Source organism: Sciurus vulgaris, assembly GCF_902686455.1.
Source record: "Sciurus vulgaris genome assembly, chromosome: 13".
Taxonomy (NCBI): domain Eukaryota; kingdom Metazoa; phylum Chordata; class Mammalia; order Rodentia; family Sciuridae; genus Sciurus; species Sciurus vulgaris.
In genome coordinates this window covers 17943614-17966183 of record NC_136474.1, presented here as the reverse complement: position 1 = coordinate 17966183, position 22570 = coordinate 17943614, and the positions used below count along the sequence as shown (strand labels likewise).

The 22570-nt window shown below is 38.2% G+C and overlaps 1 protein-coding gene across 6 annotated transcripts in view; it reads left to right on the top strand.

Moving 5' to 3' along the window:
• The first annotated feature begins 4 nt into the window (after positions 1–4).
• The window catches only part of ZNF782 (zinc finger protein 782), a 36514-nt gene continuing 13948 nt past the window's right edge, over positions 5–22570 (top strand). For 3 of the 6 annotated variants that reach the window (XR_013758890.1, XM_079109367.1, XM_079109363.1), the window contains exons 1-4: positions 5–453; positions 1053–1254; positions 2493–2550; positions 4194–4320. Coding sequence is in view for 5 of the 6 variants with exons in the window: in XM_079109367.1 (XP_078965493.1) it covers positions 2536–2550; positions 4194–4320 (142 nt within the window). In the remaining variant the exon portion in view is untranslated. Of the gene's footprint in view, positions 460–800; positions 972–1052; positions 1255–2492; positions 2551–4193; positions 4321–22570 lie in introns of all 6 variants that reach the window. The other 3 variants (XM_079109364.1, XM_079109365.1, XM_079109366.1) reach the window with 3 other exon arrangements.

Genomic DNA, 22570 nt, shown 5'->3' with positions numbered 1-22570 from the left:
CGCCCCCCTCGCTGGGCGGCTCGGGCTCCGCGGAGGCGGCCCGGCATCCTACGGGTGGGCTCGGAGGGCGGAGGCTGCGCCCCTCGGTGGGAGCTGGGGGCCGTCAGGACTGGCGCGGCGGTGCGGGCGTGAGACTGAGGGTCCTGGGACCTCCTGCGGCCCCCGCGGCCCCGAATACTACGGGCGGCCCCGGAGGGCCGAGGCCCGCGGGGGACCCACCCAGTGCTCTCGGACGCAGGTGGGGCTGAGCTCCCGGAGCAGGTGTGCGATGCGGGGCGCTTGCGGGCCCGTGAGCCGGGTCCAGCCAGCGGCAGCGGGGAAAGCCCGCTCGTGAAGTTCACGACGACTGTGCCACAACGCGCGTGCTGTGCGTCTGCGGCGAGACCCCGAGCTCTGGAGCCAGAAAGGCCCCATCAGTTCCGGCTCTGCCCACCTGTTAGCAGGGCGGCCTGGGTAAGAGTCTGATTTCCCCTCTGGGGATGAGGATATTAGCGATGACCTCATAACTTTGTTTTGAAACTTGTAAGTCATCACCTGTAGCGCCAGGTGCAGGTTACTAATCCCTGAGTAAATGGCCACTGCTGTTATGTTTAGAAGACATTTGTTGTTTTCGGTGGATGACTACCTAAACCACACACTGTGAGATCAGTATAATTACCTGCTTTAAAATAACCGAACATGAGGTTGGTGAAGCCCTGCGTTTAGGTCATGTGCTACCAGCGGTTGAGGGAGCTCAGAGTCAAGGGCAAGTGTGATTTGCTTCTGGTTTCAGGCGCTAATATCACACCTGCCTGTTACAGGTATTGTGGCCCTCACAGCTCTGAGCAGTGACCTGTCTCCAATTATTCAGCGATGTGATAGGAAATGAATGCAGATGGAATCTTACCATGTGTTAAATGTATTCTGGAATTACTGGTGTGTCTTCAGATCCCTTGGATCAAACAGGTTCCTGGCCCCTTCTACACCGACAAGTTGTGTGTCTTTTAATATCTTCTGATATCATTAATTCCAAGGTTCAAGTTTTTGCTTCTAAAGTGAAATTTGGTTTTCAGGTCCAGGTTTCAGCTTCTTGCAACAAAGTAGCCCTTGTGAAGTAGAAGGTAGGGGCCCTTTGTGCCCAAGAGTTTTACCTGGAAGAGAAACCTCTCTGACTTAAACCTTTCTCCAGAGCGTCAGAGCAAGACACAAGATCCCAAGAAGGAGCAGATCCTAGATTTGCATGGTCAGAAGCAGTTCCTGATCTTCCTGCCCAGGGTGAGCCTGACTTGCTGGTAGTGCCACCTCCAGAAGCCCCTGCAGATTGTGACGATAGAAAGTTTGGGCCAGCTTTGAGAAGAGCAGGGTGAGGCAGGGATGCCCAGGAAAGGCCACTTCATTGCGGGGCTTCTGAGGGGAAGTCTGCAGGTAAGGGACAAGTAGGCCGAAGGTGGGAATTCCATTAAGCTGCTCTTCTACACAGGGTCAGCCCCTTGGTTCTCCCTTCTGCAAATGCTGTGCTACTGTCACATGTGTCTGTCACCGGGTGTGACTCTAGTGAGTTTATCCTGGTTTCAGAGAATTCCAGAATGATGAAACATGTAGGAGTTTTTAAAGTTACTATTTCTGACTTGGAAATTTTTAAAACACTGCATATGAAAGGCTCAGTGACTTTCCAAAGGATACCTAGTTGGTGACAGTCAGGAGGAAAAAAGAGTATAATTCACTCACAAAGAAGTCACCAAAAGCATCATATCAAAAGGGCCTTTAGAGAAATACATCCACTTAAAACAAGCAATTAAAAATCATTATTTTTTAAAATTTATTTTTATTGTTAACAAATGGGATACATGTTGTTTCTGTTTGTACATGGAGTAACAGTATACCATTTGCATAATCATACATTTACATAGGGTAATGGTGTTTGATTCATTCTGTTATTTTTTCCTCCCCCCCACCCCTCTTTTCCCTCTATACAGTCCCTCCTTCCTCCATTTTTGCTCCCCTCCCACCCCCCATTATGTGTCATCATCTGCTTATCAGCGAGATCATTCGTCCTTTGGTAAAAATCCTTATTTTTTAACTAGGCTTTCTGTGGAGTATCTCTATCAGGGGATAAATAGTACTACTAAGAAAAAGTAGATAAATGATGCACAGGGAGTATTTTCTGCTAAGTTAATTTTAATGAAAGCATAGTGTTTGATCCTTTGAAATGCTTTAATTCAAAGAATCCTTTGTTTTTATTTCTTTATTGTAGCTAGAAGGACATGTGCTTTATTGTTAAATCAATCTAGAAGATTTAACATTCATTCAGAAAGAACAGCGGGTGTGAGCCTGTGATCGGTTCAGAGTTGCCCGGGACAGGGGTGCCACCTGTCATGATCCTTTGAATGCAGTTCAAGGCTTACATGCTCCTTTAGAGCTGCTCCCCAAGGGGTTGGTGAGAGCTGGGGAAGAGAATCTGGGATCTGCGAAGCAGGCAGTCCTGTGACCTCGTCCTTGTGTTTCTCCCTCAGCTGAGCCTTCAGGGTTCCTGCACTGTCCTAGGAGCCTCAGAAGATGAGTACATCTCAGGTGAGCTCTTTATTCATTCCCCCACTTTGTAATGTAATTGATTTGTGAGGTTTAGGAGGGTCTGTGCGTTAAATGGAAAAAGGAAAACAGAAATAAGTCAACTAAATCTTGATGGAAAATAGTTTTACCATGAACTCTGAGGTTTGTGCTTAGCTCTTGATAGAGAATATTTGTTGGGATCTGTGAGTTTCCTCCACTAACCAACTTGCTTAGACTTGATGTAAATCATGAATGGATGTCAGATTATATTGGAATATCTTTTGTATGTCTGTTGGACAAAAGCTATTGCTGTTTCCTTTATAAATATTATAAATAACATAATGAATTTTCTGATATTACCCTGAATTGCTATATAGACCCTAGTTGCTAATAAGTTTGGTAAATTGATTCTTGTGTATTTTCTTAGAGACTTTTCTAAGTTATCTAGAACTTCTATTTCTATATTTACAAATTAGATTGAACTATACTTTCTTGTTTCCCTGTCCAGTTATGTTATCGTCATTACAATCTCATAAAAGTGGGCAGTTTCCTGCTACCCCTTTTCTAATTTAGAATAATGAGAAAGTATTGTAATATGTAGATTTTGTGAAATTCACCTTTAAATTTGGGCTTTGTGAGAACTTTTTGTGTGAAGTTTATATTGACCTGTCTTATTAGTCTGTTAATTGATTTATTGTCTTAAGACTGTATACTACATGGGTACTTTTATTAATGTAGCTTTTCTTATTTACACTTTTATAGAAAATTTGTTCATTTTATTTATATTTTAGATGTATTTTCATGAAATTTTTTATAGTATTCTATAATTTCAGAGATTTTATTCCCTTTGCTATGTCAAATAGCAGCTTTAAACATTATTTTAGCATTAAAGTTGCTGATTAGAAGTGACAAAATATGCTCAAATTGGCCCAGTCTGCACCTAGAATTTCAGGACATGAGGATCATAGCGACTTGTGCTGTCTGTGAGTGGGCTTTGCATCATGGAAGTGGATAAACACTAGCCTTGCCCTGTTTGTGCTCTCTGCCTTTGCACACCCGTCTGACAGCGCTCTTTGTTGAAAGCAGTGTACCTTCTCCCTTGAATTGCCTTGGTACCTCTACACATGTATGAGTCTGTTTCTGGACTCTGTTCTCTTCTGATGATCAGTGTTTATCATTTGCTGCCTTGATAAGTGTATCTTTGCAGTAAGTCTTGAAATCCCGTAATGTTAACCCTCCAACTTAACCATGTCACCTCTAAAAAAATGGTGTTGGTGCTGCTGGGATTACAGGTGAGCACCACCACAGCCTGTCCTTATTTCTTCCTTTCTAACCCTTATACCTTTTTTTTTCCTTTCCTTTCCTTGTACCAATAGCCAAGATTCCCATTGGAATGTCAGGGAAAAGTCTTCCATATTAAGTTATAAAGGGTAATGTACAATAGAGTTTTTTTGAAAGATACCATTTGTCAAATTAAGGGAGATCCTCCCATTCTCAGTATGTTAAGAACTCATTAATGGGTACTGAATTTCCTTAAAATTATTTACTACAGGTAATCATATGATCCTAGTTCTCTCTGTGATGAACTACAGTGTCTTGGATAAAAAATACTTTCCTGTCCATGACTCTGAACCCTTAGATTGATTAGCTGTGTGCTGTTCCAGGCGTCAGTGTCATTCAAGGATGTGACTGTGGAACTCTCCCAGGAGGAGTGGCAGCTGATGGGCCCTGCTCAGAGGACCCTGTACCGGGAGGTGACGCTGGAAAACTACAGCCACCTGGTCTCTGTGGGTGAGCAGACCTTACTCGCATCTCTCTCTACAGTGCAGTTCTGTTGTCTTTTCTTTCCTTTTAAAATACTAATCACTGTTGATAAGGTGTGTTTAACAGAAAATAATATTGAGCACCTTTCAGTGTTCTGGTCATTGAGTTTGGAAAATGCATACAGTTGATCACTACCATCAAAATCAAGATTTCGAAAATTTCTGTTGCCTCCAAATGAGTCTTTATAGCCCCTTGAATATTAGCACTTTCTATGTTAGATACTCCTTTGTGTGCATCTATCACAATTAGTTATCCTTTATCAGTTGATAGACACATGGATTTTTTTTTCCAGTTTTGGTCTATTATAAATAAACCCACAATGAACATTCACACACAGATCTTTGTGTCAACATGTGTGCTCATTTTTCTTGTGTATATGTCTGGGAGTAGACTTGCTGGGTCTTCTGGTCAGTTTATACGTAACATTATAAGAAAATGCCAAATGTTTTCAAACTGGCTATGCTGCTTTTCATACGTACGTGTATGTATATGTACGTATAAATAATAATGGAATAATAATTTCTGTGAGTTATTACTGTTTTTTAGTTACTAACATTTGATAAATCTTATTATTTTTTAACCATTCTGGGTGGTATCTGGTTGTATTTTGTTTACCACTTACCAACAAGATTGAACCTTTTAAATGTATTTGTTATCCAGAATAAATCTCTAATGAAGGATTTGATCATATCTTCACATCATTTTTTTGTTTACTTTAGCTTTTAGTTTTTGAGGATTTTTCTTGTACTATTTAGTTCAGAACTTTATTAGATATATGTTTTGCAAACTTTTTCTCTCCATGGCTTGCTTTTCTAAGAAAACATTTTCAAATTTTTTTACATATAATTTTTTTTAAAAAGCTTTAATAATATTTTGTAATTGATAATAATCTCACAAGGTTTTAGGTACACTGTAATGTTTTAGTATGTACACACACTGTAGTGACCAAATCAAGATAGCATATCTATCATCTCAAATAGTAATCATTTCTTTGCGGTGAAACATTCAGAATCCTCTCTTCTAGCTATTTCAAAGTACACTATTATTAACTATACTCATCTTACTGTGCTGTAGTCTAAAGTTTATTCCTCCTATCTAGCTGAAAATTCGTACCCATTGACCACCCTCTCCTCATCTTCCTACCCACTTTCTCTGACTTTTGGCAACTTATTATACTCCCAACGTCTGTGAGATTGACTTTCTTATATTCCATATGTAAGTGAGCCCATGTGTGCTTTGTCTTTCTACACCTGACTTAATAATCACTTAGCATGATTTCTTCTAGATACATCATGTTGCTGCAAATGATAGGATGTCATCTTTTTCCAACTTAATAGTATTCCACTGTATATACACCACATTTTTTTCATCCACTCATCTCTTGGTGAACGCTGAGATTGATTTCATATCTTGGTTATTGTGAATAGTGTTGTAATAAACATGGGAGTATAGATGTCTCTTCAATATATGAATTTCGTTTCCTTTGGATATATTCCCAGGTTTGCTAGATCATGTGTAGTTCTATTTTTAATTTTTTGATGAAACTCATGCTGTTTTACACAGTAGATGTACTAATTTACATTCCCACTAATACTATGCAAGGATTCCCTTTTCTCCACATTCTCACCAACCTGTTATCGTTTGTCTTTTTAATAATAGCCATCCTAACACTTGTGAAATAATGAGGTTTTAACTTGCATTTGCCTGCTGATTGTCGAGCATTTTTTCATAAACCTGTTATCTTTGTATATCTTCTTTTGAGAAATTTTTATTTAGGTTCTTTGCCCATTTTTGTTGTTTTGTTTTATTTTGTTTTTGTTTTTGTTTTTTTCTGCTGAGGATCAAACCCAGGTCCTCTTGTATGCTAGGCAAACATTCTACCACTGAGCTACACACCTAGCCCTTTGCCCATTTCTAAATTGTTTCCTTGATGAGTTGTTGGAGTTCCTTACATATTTTATTTATTAACCCTTTATTGCATGTATAGTTTAAAACTATTTCATTACATTCTGTAGTTGTCTCTGTACTCTGTTGTTTTCTTTGCTGTGCAGAAGTTTTTTAGCGTGATATAATCCTATTTGCCTATTTCTGGTTTGTTGCCTTTGCTTTGGGTATTTTTAGCAAAAATCACTGCTCAATTCAATGTCATGAAGCTTTCCCTCTGTTTTCTTTTAGTAGTTCTGAAGTTTCAGGTCTTGTTTTAAGTCCTTTATCCTTTTTGACTTAATTTGTATATTATGGTGAGAGATAGAGGTCTGGTTTCATCTTTTGCACTTGAGTATTCAGTTTTTCCATCACGTATTGAAGACTTGGCCTGTGCCCGTTTTGTAGTCTTAGCATCTTGGTTGCAAATCAGTTAGCTACAGATGCAAGAATCTATTCCTAGGTGCTCTGTATTGTTTCCTTGGTATACGTGTCTGTTTTTATGCCAGATTTATGCTGTTTTGATCATTACTGCTTTGTAGTATGTTTGAGGTCAAATATTCGATACCTCCAGCTTTGTGGATTTAAAAAAAAATTGGTTTATTGTAATTATACACAATAGTGGGATTTATGGTGGTATATTCATAACAATTTGGTTCATTTCTCTTTCATCTCCTTCCTTTACTCTACTGGTCTCCCATCCAGTTTTTTTTTTTTTTTTTAGTTGTAGATGGATCTTTATTTTTATTTATCTGTATGTGGTGCTGAGACTCAAACCCAGTGCCTCACACGTGCTAGGGAAGTGCTCTGCCACTGGGCCACAGCCTCAGCCCTCCCATCTAGTTTTATGAGATCCTTTTTATTCTTTTTTTCTCTCTAGTTTCAGTATTTAAGAGAAAACGTATGACCTTGACTTTCTGAGTCTGGCTTATTTCATGTAGCATGAAGTTCTCCAGTTCCATCCATTTTCCTCCAGATGACACAATTTAATTCTTTTTTACTGAGTAAAACTCCACTGCGTATATCGATACCACATTTTCTTTATCCATTCATCCATTGATAGACACTGAGATTGGTTCCATAACTCAGCTGTTGTGAATTACATTGCTGTAAACATGGGTATACAACTGTTGCTGTAAAGTGATGACTTTAATCTTTTGGATAAATACAAGGAGTGGGATAGGTAGGTCATATGGTGCTTTCATTCCTAGTTTTTTGAAGACCTTCCATGTTCCTTTTCCCCCATATCCTTGTCAGCATTTATTATTAATTGTGTTCTTGGTTATTGCAATTCTATCTGAAGTGATGAAATCTCATTGTAGTTCAATTTGCATGTTCCTGGTTGCTGAGGATTTTGAACATATATTTGTTGACCATTTACAGTTCCTTTGAGAAGTACCTGTTAAGTTTATTTGCCCACTTATTAATTAGGTTATTTGGTTTTCAGGGTGTTAAGTTTTTTGAGTTCTTTCTGTATGTTAATTCTTTGTCAGAAGAGTAGCTGGCAAAGCCTGTCTATAGTCTCTCTCTTCATGCTCTTTTATTGTTCCCTTTGCCATGCAGAAGCTTTTTAATTTCATACCATCCCATTTATTAATTCTCGATACTATTTCTTGAGCTTTAGGAATCCTATAGAGGAAGTTGTTGCCTGTTCCTATATGTCGGAATGTTGATCCTGTGTTTTCTTCTAGCAGTTGCAAAGTTTGTGGTTGTTATGGTTTGAATATGAGGAATCCCTCTCCCAAAGCTTTATGGGTTATTCAATGTGGTAATGTTCAGAGGTGAAATGATTAGATTCCAAAAGCTATAACCTCATCAGTGGATTAACCCATTTCATGGATTAATAATTTGAAAGGATTACTTATTCTGGGGTGACCATAGCAGGTGGGGCATGGCTGGAGGAAGTAAGTTACTGGGGGCTTGCCTTTGGGAATTATATTTTGTTCTTGGCTCCTCTCTGTCTTTCGGCTTCCTGGCTGCTGTGAGCTGACAGCTTTCCTCCACCGTTCCCTTTCACCATGATGTTCTGCCTCGCCACAGAACAAGAGCAGTGAAATTGACCAACCATGGACTGAACCTTTCAAACTGTGAGCCCAGAATAAACTTTTCTTCCTCTAAGGTGTTCTTGTCAGTTATCTTGCTCACAGTGACAAGACTGACTGACACAGTGATCTAGTTCTTAGATCTTTTACGAACTTGGAATGGACTTTTGTGAAGGGTGAGAGGTGGGTATCTACTTTCATTCTTCTACATGTAAGTATCCAGTTCTTACAGCACCATTTTTAAAAAGTTGACTTTTTTTCTCAGTATTTGTTTTTATCACCATTGTCAAGGATCAGATGCCTGTATCTTTGAGTTTGTCTGTGTGTTTTCTGTTCCACTGATCTACATGTTTCTTTTTATGCCAAGCAATTACTATTACCATATGTTGTGGTTAGGTATTAGGTATCCCCCAAGAGCTCATTTGTGAGATAATGAAAGGAAATTTAGAGGTCAAGTGATTGGGTTTAGAATTTTGACCTAATCAGTGGTAAGGATGAACTGGGTGGTAACTGCAGGCAGGTAGGGTGTGGCTGGAGGAGGGGGTCAGTGGGGGCGTGCCTTGGGGGTTTATGTTTTGTCCATGGTGAGGGGAGCTCTAGCTCCCTCTCTTTGCATCCTGTCCTCCACCACACTCTTGTCATGATGTCCTGCTTCACCTCAGGCCCTGAGAAATTGAGTCCACCACCTATGGACTGAGGCTCTAAAACTGTGAGCACCAAATAATCTTTTCCTCCTCTAAAATTGTTTTTGTCAGATCTTTTGGTCACTACACTATATAGCTCCATAGTAGTATAATTTGAGATAGGGTATTGTGATGCCTCCAGTATTGTTCTTGTTAATCAGAATTGCTTTGGCTAGTCTCAGTCTTTTATTCTTCACTATGAATTGTAGGATTGTTTTATCTAGTTTTGTGAAGAATGCCATTGGTATTTTGTTGGTGATTATGTTGAATCTGTAGACCGTGTTTGGTAATATGGCCATTTTAACAACATTAATTCTGCCTACCCATGAACATGGGAGGTCTTTCCATTTTCTAATGTCTTCTTAGTTTCTTTCCTCCTTGTTTTATAATTTTCATTGTAGGGGTCTTATACCACCTTGGTTAGATTTATTCCTAGGTATTTTTGTTTTTGGGTTTTTGGTTTTTTTTTTTTTTTTTTTTTTTTTTTTTTTTTTTCAGCAAATTCTTATTGGAATATAGAAGAGCCGTTGATTTTCGTATGTTGATTTTGATCCTGCCACTTTGCTGAATTTGTTTATCAGCTCTAGAAATCTTCTTGTGGTATTTTGTGGATCTTCTAAGTATAATTTCATATCATCATCAACCAGTGAAAATTTGACTTATTCTTTTCCTATTTATATTCCTTTTGTTCCTTTGTCTTGCCTGATTACTCTGGTTAAAATTTTAAGTACTTGGTTGGGTAGGAGTTGTAGGAGTTGGATATTCTTGTCTTGTTCCTGATTTTAGAGGAATTTCTTTTTCCTCATACAGGATGATTTTTGCCTTTGAGTTTGTAATAATAGCCTTTATGATGTCAAGGTAAGTTCCTTCTATTCATAGCGTCTATAATTTTTTATCATGATTGGGTGCTGAATTTTGTCAAAGGCTTTTTCTATGTCTATTGAGGTGATCATGTGATTTGCATCCAAATTCTGTTTATGTAGTGAATTACATTATTGGTTTGCATATATTGAACCATTTTTGCATGTCTGGAGTGAAATAAACTTGATCATGATGTAAATTTTTTAATGATATTTTTGAATATGGATTATTAACATTTTATTTGGAATTTTTTCATCAGTGTTCATCCAGATTATTACTCTGTAGTTTTCTTTCCTTGACATGTCCTTATCTAGATCAGTCAGGTGATACTGGTTTCATGGAATGAATTTGGAGTTGTCCTCACCCCTGACTTTATTTTATGAAATACTTTGAGGAGCAATGGCATTGGTTCTTTGTTAAAGCTCTGGGAGGATTCAGCTAAGAATCCATTTGGGGGCCAGGGTTGTGGCTCAGTGGTAGAGCACTTGCCTAGCAGGTGTGAGTCACTGGGTTTGATTCTCAGTACCACATAGAAAATAAGTAAATAAAATAAAGTTATGTCCATCTATAACTAAAAAAAAAATTTTTTTTTTAAATAAATAAGAATCCATTTGGTCTTGGACTATTCTTTGTTGGAAGGCTTCATATTACTACTTCAATCTCATCACTTATTACTAGTTTGTTTAGGTTTTTAATATCCACTGGTAAATTTTTGGTAGGTCATATTTGTCTAGAAATTCATCCATTTCTTCTAGATTTTTCAGTTTACTGCAATGTAAATTTTCCAAATAATTTATAATGGTTATTCTCTCACCAATATTTGCTCTGATCTTAATTATTTCCTTCCTTCTGGATTTGGAATTAGTTTGTTTTTGCTTTTTAGAGCCTTCAAGTGTATCTTTAGATTGTTTATTTCTGATCTTTCTGACTTTTTTAAAAATATTTTTTAGTTGTAGGTGGACACAGTGTTTCATGTTTGACAAGGAATTTCTTAATGTCACCAGTCATTTCTTCTGTGATCTGTCATTTGAAAGTATATTGTTCAGTTTCTGTATCTTTATGTAATTTCTAAGTTTTTTTTTTTTTTTTTTACTATTGAGTTCTAATTTATTTCATTATGATTTGGTAAGATGAAGGGATTATATCAATTTTTTTTGGCATTTGCCAAGACTTGCATTGCAGTCTAAAATATGGTCTTTGAGCAGCTAGAAAGAAAGTGAATTGGCTATTGTTGAAAGAAATATTCTATTGATATCTATTAGTTCATTATATTTTAAAATATTTTTTATGTCTGAAGATTCTTTACTGAACTTATGTCTGGCTGACCTGTTAGTGAGAGAGATGTTTTGAAATCACCCAGTGTTGGTATTGGAGTTTGTCTGAGTCTTTTAAAATGTAATTAGATGTCCCAGTGTTTGGGTTCATAAAAATTCACTATAATTATATCTAGTTGAATTGTTTCCTTTACCAGTATGAAGTGACCTTCTTTATTCTGGTTAATTTTGGCTTGAGGTATGCTTGTTATATATGAGAGTAACTACTCTTGCTTGCTCTCAGGCTCCATTTGCATGGAATATCATTTTCCACCATATTACACAGCTATACCTCTTCTTGGTGTTTATCCTAAAGAATGAAAGTCTTCATACTATAGTGATACATGCATATCCATGTTTATAGTAGTCAAACTATAGAACCAGCCTAGATATTCATTAATGGATGAACAAATTCAGAAAATGTGGTATATATACACAGTGGAGTTTTATTCAGCCATAAAGAAAAATGATTCATCCATTGTGGAAAACTGATTGTTGTTTTATTTTTCTGACAACCAAATAAAATAGCTTCTTTGCACGCAAAAAATAAAAAAGAAAAATGAAATTATGTCATCTACAGGAAAATGGATAAAACCAGAGAGCATTATGAAGCCAAACTCAAACAGTCAAGGCTCCTCTTTTTTTTTTTCTCTTATGGGGAAACTAGACAAGAAGAAGGAAAAGAAAGGTATGAGGGTAGGCAGGGATCTCATAAAAATCAAAGGGAGATGAGTAGAGAAAAGGGACCAGAGGTTGGGAGGTTGGGGTTGGGGGAGTGCTGCAGATGATACTGGCAAAATTATATTATTATATTGTGTGCATGTACGTTTTGTGTAACAACAAATGTCATTCATCATCATGTACAACTATAATTTACCAATAAAAATATAGAAGAAAAAGAAACAAAAGATAACTACTCACTAAAGGATCCCCCCAAAAAGAGGAATACATCTCAACAGATGTGCAAAAATAAGACCTAAGAAAACATGAGGAAGCAGTCTAAAAAGAGCCCTTCCAAAATTTACAATCCCTGCCAATACAGATACTGATATGGAGGAAGTTCCAGACAATGAATATGAAAAGTTGATTGTGAAAGTAATCAATGCAGACCTAAGGAATAATCAAGAGAGAAAATACAGAATTTGAAAGGGCCTTTCAATGAAGAGACATAGATTCAGGGAAAAAAAAAAAAAATGAACAAAACTTCTGGAAGTAAAAGACACAATAAATTAAATGAAATTCAGTGGAAAGTCAAACCAATAGATTAGACCACATGGAAGACAGAATTTCAGGACTTGAAGACAAGGTACATGAACTTGAACACTCAAGTAAGCAATAAAGAAACATAAAATGATCAAAATATAAGAACTCTAGGACAACATTAAAAGTCCAAACGTAAGAATCTTTGAAAGTGAAAAGATAAAGGCTAATGACATTAAAAGCTTTTCAGTGAAATAACAAACTTTTCCTTCTCTAGCCTAATTGCTCTGTCTAGAATTTCTAGCACTATATTAAATAGGAGTGGTAAGAGTAGATATCCTTGTCTTATTCCAGATTTTAATGGAAATGCTTTCAGTTTTTCCTCATTTACTATGAGGTTAGGTTTGGGGTTTTCATGTGTAACCTTTATAATGTTGAGATAGGTTTCTTCTATCTCTAGTTTTTTCAGTGTTTTTATAATGGATGTGTGCTGCATTTTGTCAGAGGCCTTCTCTGCATCTATTGAGATTACTAAAGGGATTTTTTGTGTTTAATTCTATTTATGTGATAAATTACATTTGTTGATTTGCATGTGTTAAACCATTCTTGCATCTCTGGAATAAAACCAACATGGTTTTGATGTAGTTGAACATGGTTTGCTAGTATTTTATTAGGTATTTTTGCATGTAAGTTCATATTTATGCATCCTTAAATGGTTTTGGTATGAATATGATTCTGGCTTTATAGAATGAATTTAGAAGTGTTCCTTTCTTCTCATGGAATAATTCGAGGAGTATTGGTACTTGTTCTTTAAATTTTAGCGTCTGCTAAAATTCAGCTAGGAGTGATTAGTTTTCTCTTTATAGTAAGTAGCCCATGATGGTTTTAAGTAAAAGAGTAACATAATCAAATCTGCCTTTAAGGAATGTAATTTTTGCCACTAAAAAAATTATATATACATTACTTTTTTCCCAACTACCTAATCACTAGCGATAATGCACAAACACAAAATGTTATACACATAAGATTTTTCAGTGAGCATTGTTTGTCAGAGTAGTAGGATACCAAAAGTCCAAATATTCAACGAACTGAATAAGCAGGAAGACCGTGTAACTACAATATCAGCAAGAGCCAGATAGCCTGGTTTATTGCTCTTAAATAAAGTGAAAACACTCAGCATGGGCACAGTTTAGCCAAGTTCTTTGCCACTTTATAATAAGGTTGGCCTTTTCTCCCATTTCTAATACCTTCAGTCTTATTTCCATCTTAGACCTCATCAGAATTGCCTTTATCATCCATAATTCTATTAACATAGTAACTGCGACCACTGAAGTCACCTCTAAGAAGTTTGAGGTTGCTGGGTGTGGTGGCACATCTTTGGAATTCCTGGGGCTCTGGAGGCTGAGGCAGGAGGATCACAAGTTCATATTCAGCTTCAGCAACCTAGTGAGACCCTGTTGGTAAATAAAAGTATTTTTTTAAAAAAGGACTGGGGATGTGGCTCAGTGATTGAGTATCCCTGGTACCAAAAAAAAAAAAAGTTTTGGACTCCCTGTAACTCTTCATTTTCTGAGCCCTCGCCAGAATTTCCCTTAATGCTTTATTCATGACTTTAAAGGCTTTTCCCAGCATGCACTTCAAAACTGTTCAGCCCCTACCCATTACCAATTCCAAAGCCACTTGCAAGTATTTGTTATAGAAACACCCCATTCCTCTGGCACTAGTTTTGCTCCTGTTTTGTTCTGCTGTAACAGAATACTGTAGATTGGGTAATTCACAACAAACAGAAATTTATTACTCATACTTCTGTACTCTTGTAAGTCCAGCATCACGATGCCAGCGTCTGGCAAGGGTTTTCTAACTGTATCATCACACGGCATGAAGTGGAAGCACAGAGAGGGCACGAGGGAGAAGGAAGCCGAACTCACTCTTTTTTATGGTAGGTCTCACAATTAAATTTGTTATAGTTGGAATTAAATTTCAACAAGAATTTTGAAGGGGACCTGTATTCAAACCATAGCATTCTCACATGTCAGAGGAGACCAGATAGAGAACCTGGATTCCAAACCTCCCCTGGAAATAAGAGGCAGTGTTTTCTCTCCAGCTACCATGGTATGAAAAATAAGCCAGACTCTTCCTAAAGCAAAAGATAAACAAAATCCAGAGCTTTCTAACATAATACCTAAAATTCCCAGGATACAAATAAAAATAAGAATAGCAGTTACAATGTATTGGGTGATTGATTGTAGTAGACAGATAAGTGAATGGCAACAGTTCCACAGGATAGAAAGGGCTACAGGTCATAAAGGTGCTTACATTGTATGTGGCTCAGTATAGTTCTGTTGTTACTCCAAGGGGGTCATAGATTAAGCATCTACAGCAAACACCAGATTTTCAAGTTTAGTGATGCAGCATAAGAGGAGATCAAATGGGTTTGTATAAAATGCCATTTAAAAGAAGAGAAAGCAGGAACCACCATATGGCCCAGCTGTCCCCCTTCTTGGCATTTATCCAGAAGAACTAAAATTGGCATATTAAAGTGATACATACAGCCAGGCACAGGTGTGCATGCCTGTAATCCCAGTGGCTTGGGAGGCTGAAGCAGGAGGATTACAAGTTCAAAGCCAGACTCAGCAACTTAGTGAGGACCTAAGCAACTCAGTGAGACCCTAAAATGTAGGGAAGGGCAGGGGATGTGGCTGAGCAGCTAAGTGACCCTGGGTTCAATCCCCAGTACCAAAAAAATAATAATAAAACAAAGTGATACATACATAGGAATGTTTATAGCAACCCACCTCACCATAGCCAAGTTAGGGAGCCAGCCAAGGTGCCTGTCAGCAGATGAATTGGTAAAGGAAACGTGGTATATATACATGATTGAATTTCACTCAGCCATAAAGAGTGAAGTTATAGTATTTGCTGATAAGTGGATGGAGCTGGAGAATATCATGGTAAGTGAAATAAGCCAGACTCAGAAAGTCAAGAGTCAGATGTTTTCTCTCATAGGTAGAAGCTAGAGAGAGGGGAAAGAAAAGGAACAAAAAGGGAATGTCAGAAAAATAGAAAGGAGACCCATAGAAGAAGGGGTTTGAGAGGGAAGAAGTAGGAAAGAGCAATGGGAAGTACTGGGGAATAAAATCTACCAAATTGTGTTAAGACCATGTGTGAATATACCACAATGAATCCTGCTCATATGTGTATAATTATAATATACTAATTGAAAAACAATAGTCAAAGGGAGATCAGGAGAGTAGAGCAAGTAGATTGGGGGAGGAAGGAGGAGAAATAGGAGGAAGTTGTCGAGGAATGGGATCGAGCAAATTATGTGCATGTACAAATACGCCATAGTAAATCCCACAGTGATGTATAATCATGACTACTAATAAAAAAGAGACATCAAAAAAGAGTGAAGCAGGAAAAAACAACAACAACAAAGAACAAAGCAGCAAATAGAAGAATGAAAAATAAAATCCAAATGCAGCAAGAAGCACTTCGACTGTGAGTGGTCAAAAAACACCAAATATAATTCAGAGAACATAAAAGGTACACTCATACACTGCTGGTGGGGCTGCAAACTAGTGCAGCCACTCTGGATAGCAGTATGGAGATTCCTCAGAAAGCTTGGAATGGAACCACCATTTGACCCAGCTATCCCACTCCTTGGCCTATACCCAAAGGACTTAAAATCAGATACTACAGAGATACAGCCACGTCATTGTTCATAGCTGCTCAATTCACCATAGCCAGATTGTGGAACCAACCTCGATGCCCTTCAGTTGATGAATGGATAAAGAAACTGTGGCATATATATACAATGGAATATTACTCTGCCATGAAGAATGATAAAATTATGGCATTTGCAGGCAAATGGATGAAATTGGAGAATATCATGCTAAGTGAGATAAGCCAATCTCAAAAAACTAAAGGACGAATGATCTCGCTGATAAGCGGATGAGGACATATAATGGGGGGTAGGAGGGGTTAGCGTTAGGGTTAGGGTTAGATTTAGGGTTAGGGATAAGGAGGGTGGTAAGAATGGAGGAAGGAAGGACTGTATAGAGGGAAAAGAGGGGTGGGAGGGGTGAGGGGAAAAGGAAAAAAAATAACAGAATGAATCAAACAACATTGCCCTATGTAAATTTATGATTTTTAATTAAAAAAAAATTCAGAGAACATTAGATTGATAATGAATGTATATGTTATGTAATCTCTATGATAGCCTCCAAGAAAATATCTATGGAATATACACAAAGAGAAATGAGAAAGGAATCAAAACGTGTTATTACAAAAAATCACCTAAACACAAGCAAGCAGTAATAAAGGAAATGAGGACAAAGATGCTGTGAGTCATACAGAAAGCCAGGAGCAAAACGACTGAAGACATTATAAGTTTTTATTTTAAATATAGATGGATTATATTCCCTAACCAAAAGGCAGAGATAGAATAAATTTTTAAAAACTTAAAACCAACTCTGTCTACCTACAGCATCTTAATTATATTTAAAAACAGAAATAAATTGAATGTGAAGTGGTATTCTCAGCACCACATAAAAAAAAAGAAAATAAAGGCCCATTGCCACAACTTGGCTCATGGTTTCGGTACATGGGCAGCTGGCTTCAGGACTGTGGGCCTGGGGTGAGGCATACACCATGGTGGAGAGGGCCTGGTGGAGTGGTACATATATTCCATGCAAAAAATAATCAAAAGAAAGCAGAGGTAGCTATCATATATTAGAGGAGATAGAATTAAGTCAAAATTCTTTCAAAAGATCAAAAAGGACATTGTATATTGGTTAAAGGGCTAATTCACTGAGAAGACATAACAGTTCTGTTATACTTTGGGTCTGGAATATCCCCCAAGACTCACGTGTTGAAGGCTTGGTCCCCAGTGCAGCAGTATTCAGAGGCACAGCTTTTGGGAAGTAATCATATCATGAGGGCTCTGCCTCATCAATGGATTATTCCACTGATGGATTCATAGTTGGATAGATGATTGGGAGGTGAGGAAACTGTAGGAGGTGGGGCCTTGTTGGAGGACGAGTCACTGAGGGCATACCTAGAAGGCATGTCTTGTCCCTGGTCCCTTCCTCCTCTGCACGTTCTGCTTCCTGATTGCCACAAGATGAGATGCTCTGCTCCACCAGGCCCTCTCCACCATGGTGTATGCCTCAAGCCAGCTGCCCATGTACTGAAACCATGAGCCAAGTTGTGGCAATGGGCCTTTATTTTCTTTGTTTTTATGTGGTTCTGAGAATTGAACCCAGTGCCTTGCAAGTGCTAGGCAAGCACTCTGCCACTGAGCCACAACCCCAGCCGGAGCCAAAAAGACTTAACTAATTTTTTAAAAAGTTTCGGGTGCCATTTATACAACACAGTTAATTTAAACATTTTCGCTTTGGCTGGATGTGAAATTAGTGGCAGTAAAAAATAGTTGAGGGTTTTCAAATTGTAGAGTAGGCAGTTTTGCCATTCACAAAAAGCAATATTAAATATTAGTTTTCCAAAAAATCCACATTTAAATATTTAGTTCAAGTCACAGAATTTTTCTCCAAAGAGCCAATGCAATGCACATTTAGCTGCCTGAGATGACCTGAGATGATGCTGTCAAAGGACAGCATCCCTTCAGAGTACAACTTTACTGATTTGGGCACAGAAAAGAAGTTCTGAGGAAAAGAATATTATTTTAAAAGAAGGAAGGAAAAACTTACGAAAGAAATCTACCAGAACTTTGATGGTGCAGTGAAAATAACTCCTAAGCTCAGAATTTATAGCTGTAAATGCATACATTAAAATAAGACAATCTTAAGTTAGTAATATACCTTTTATATCTGAAAGTACTAGAAAAAGAAGATCCAACTAAATCTAAACTAGCAGAAGGAAGAAAATAGTGATTAGAAAAGAGATAAAGGATAGAAAAACTGTAGAGAAAATTAAGGAAACCAGTTGTTGGTTCCTCAAGAAAATCCAAAAAATTGACAAATTAGATTGACTAAGAAAGAACACTCAAATTACTGATATCACAATTAAAAGTGGGGATGGTATATTCTGTAGAATTAGTAATTCTACAGAAATGAAAATGTCTCTAAGAGAACACTGTGAACAGTTGTTCACCGACAAATTGGACCACTAGATAAGAGGAACACATTTCTAGAAACGCATAATCTACCAAAACTGAATCATGAAAAATTAGATCATCCGAACAGACCCATCAGTAGTATCTAGTACCATTTGCCAGTAAAAAGAACCAAGATTCCTGGGGAAATGGCTGATTCTGGGACTGAGACAAGGAATGTGCAAGATGAGCATGGAGCATCTTGTAGAGACAGAAAGTAAGGAGATGCTCAAGAACCAGCATCATGCACATACGACAGAATAGAGGAGGAATTCGGGGCCCAAACTGCAGCAGTATGAGCACTAGTAAACTACTGGTTTATAACCCAAAGTGGAAAATAGCATAGTGAACACTAAGTTAAGTCACAGAATATACATAAATAATTGGGAAAAGTAGGGAAATCTCCTATACAGAGTTATCCTAATAATTTTTGTGTTTACTGCCCCTTCCAGGAAATAGAGCATACCCCTGCTCTTCTTTAGGGGGCTGTGTGTGGTGACTTCCTTCTACAGGTACAGTCTGCACAGGGGAGGAGAAGTAATTTCCAGTGGAGACCCTGGCGTTCCTCAGCCAGGTGAACAAGCATAACCTCATCAGCTGGAACTGTTGAGCTGTAGCATATCAATAATTAAATAATATAAATGATATAATTAGCGATTGAATTATTTTTTAAATGACTCAACTGTATGCTGTCTACAAGAAAAAATTCACTTCAAAAACAAGTAGATTGAAAGTAAAAGTGTAGAAGAAGTTACACCATATGATACTAATCATAAGAAAGTAGTATTGGCTACGTGAATATCAGCTAAGGTAGGTTTTGAAGCAATGAAAATGACCAGTGAGAAGAGTTATGTTATGGTTTGGATACGAGGTGTCCCCCCAAAGGCTGCTGCTGTGTTAATGTGGGAGTGTTCAGAGGTGAAGTGATCTGATTGTGAGAGCTGGAACCTAATCAGCCCAGTCATCCTTGACTGATTGACTGGGTGGTAACTGTGGTCAAGTGGGGTGTGGCTGGAGGAGGTGAGGGGGACGTGCCCTCACAGGGTGCATCTTCCCTGGGACACACCCACCCTCTCTGACCCCACCACGGGCTGAGCAGCTTTCCCCCACAATGTGGTGCCTCACTTTGAGCCCAGACAGTGGAGTCAGCCATCTGGGGTCTGAGACCTCTGAAACCATGAGCCCAAAATAAATTTTCCCTCTTAAGTTGTTCTCGTTGGGCATTTTGGTACGGTGGTAAAAAAAAAAAAAAAAAAAAAAAAAAAAAAGCTGACTAAAATAATTATTTTATATAATGACAAAAGGATCCGTCTACCAAGAAAACAATTCTAAATCCAAATTTCCATGGCATTCCAGTAGTTATATATTACATAACTGTAGACCACGGTCAATACCAGGTGCAAGATGTTGGACAGGTGTGTGAAGTTCTGAGTCATTTATGGCATATGTAGGTGTGTGTGACCACCACCACAATCAATGTGACAGCAGTGTTTGATAACAAATAGATCTTTGTCCTCCCCCTTTCTCGTGACCCACCCCAGCCCCTCACCATCTTCTTACTGCTGGCAACCCCTGATTTGTTAAGCTATTATTTCTTTCACTGCTTTTCAGCCTTTCTTCTCATTCTGAAACCCCAGTAACACCAGGGTTAGATAGTATGCTACACTGTCATCGATTCCGGTGGCTTTCATTCCGTTTTCTCCCTGGGTTAACGTCTACTGTTGTGCCTTCAAGTTCATGAATTCGTTCCTCCAACCTCTCCTTTCTGTTGTTGAACTGAATCTTTAGTTACTTTTCAATTCTAAAATATTTTCCTATATTCTATTGTTTATTTATTTATTCATATTCTACTATTTGTATCTTTGCAGAGATTTTCTAATTTTTGCTTCAAGCACATTCACTGTTGCTTGTTTAACACGTTTATATAATAGTTGGTTTAAAAACCCCTCTCAGATAATTTTACAGTCTGAGTGTTAGCATCCGTTGATTGTCTTTGCTTGCTTAAGTAAAAGGTCTTGGATCTTGGCCTGACAATTAACTTATAACCGAACCCGTATATTCGGATATTCTAAGATCTGTGTCTTATTTATATCTGATGTAGCGGGTAGAACCTTGTGGCCGGGGGAAGAGAGGGGCCGTCTCATTTCCAGAAGGTGGGCTCCGAGTCCAGGTTCCCCACTCAGCCTCTGTCCACAGCGGCAGAGGGGCCTGTCACTATCCTGCTTGGTCTCAGCAGTTCACGCTCTCAGTAAGTGTCATTGCTGCTCCCCATGGCAATGTGGGGCAGGGGACCTTGTCACTTCCTGGCAGAGGGAGAGTCCTGTCCCCCACTCAGCCTTCTCTGACACTGCTCTGTTGGAGGCTGGAAGTCTGGGTTCCACTCTTAGGGGGGAAGGAGGTGGGGATGCATTTCTTTAATGTGGGGATTGGGTAGAATGAGAGCAGTTATTGTCTGAAAGTATTCGACCTTGCTAGGCCACCTCTTTCCTGAAACTTCAAAGCAAGCAAGCTTTGAGGAATTTTTTCCCTTTATTCTTTCTGTGCATATTGGTGTTGCTCATTGCCAGCTTTTCCACCTTCTAGCGTGGGATATATAAGGTCAAAGAGAAGATGCAGGAACTCATCAGCAAAACCTTGGATTTTATTGTTATGGTGCCAAGGACTGAACCCAAATGCTAGGTAAGGACTCCGCCACTGAGCTACATCCCTGGCTCTTCTTGGGTCATTCTGCAGAATATCTTACTGTTGATTTCTAATTTAATTCCTACTTGGAGAACAAAGTTTTCATCCTTTTAAAGTTTGTTTATGATTATTTCAGGGCCCTACCTAGGTAACTCTTTCACATGTATTTGAAAATACTTTGTTTTCATTTTTGGATCAATGTTCTATAGATGAGAATTTGGTCACTTTGGCTGACCATATTGTTCAAGTCGTCTGTCTCCTTTCTTACACTGTTTTATCCACTTGTTCTACCAATTATTAGGAAGTAGTGTTACTGTCCAGCTGTAATTGTGACTTTGGTTATTCTTTCATCAGGATTTGCCTCGTGTTTTGATGGAGAAACATTCAGGATTGTTATGTCCTTTTGATTAATTATTCCCATTATCACTATGCAGTATTTATCTTTATCTCAGACAATATTCCATTTTTAAATTTTACTTTAATATAGTCACTTGGACTTCTTTATGCTTGCATGGTATTTTTCTCATACCTTTTACTTATAACTCTCTGTGTCCTTATAAATTTCTTTTAGGTATCTATATATCTTGTAGGTATCTATAGTTGATACTGTAGTCTGAATGGTTGTGTCTGCCCAAGATTTGTATGTTGAAATCCTAACCTGCAAGGTAATGGTATTAGGAGGTAGATCTTTGGGAGGTGATAAGATCCTGAAGGCAGAGCCCTCATTTATGGAATTAGTCCCATATTAAAGAGGTCTGGGAGAGATTCTGCTCTTTTACCATGTGACTACAGAAGTCAGAAGTCTACAGCCTGGAAGCTGGGTGAGGTGGTGCACGCCTGTAATCCCAGTGACTCAGGAGGCTGAGGCAGGAGGATCATGAGTTCAAACCCAGCCTCAGCAACTTAGCGAGGCCCTAAGCAACTCAGTGAGACAGGATCTAATAAAATATAAAAAAGGGCTGTGGATGTGGCTTAGTGGTTAAGCACCCCTGGGTTTGATCCCTGGTACCAAAAAACATAAACAAATAAAAATAATAAAAATATATAAAATAAAATTTAAAAGTCAGCAGCCTGGAAGAGGATACTTTCCACAATCTGACCATGCTGGCACTATGGCCTTAGAATTTCCAGCCTCCAGAAAGAGGAAAAAATAAGTTATTTTTATAAATCATAAGACTTATGGGGTTGGGGAGATAGTTCAGTCAGTAGAGTGCTTGCCTTGTAAGCACAAGGCACTGGGTTCGATCCCCAGCACCCCCCCCCCCAAATAAAAAAGAATTATCATAAGTAATTTGTGTGAAAAATAAATTCCTATTATTTATAAACCACCTAGTTTATGGATGTATTGTTCTAACAGCCCAAATAGACTAAGAGAAAGGGATTAAGACAGATCTTGCTTTT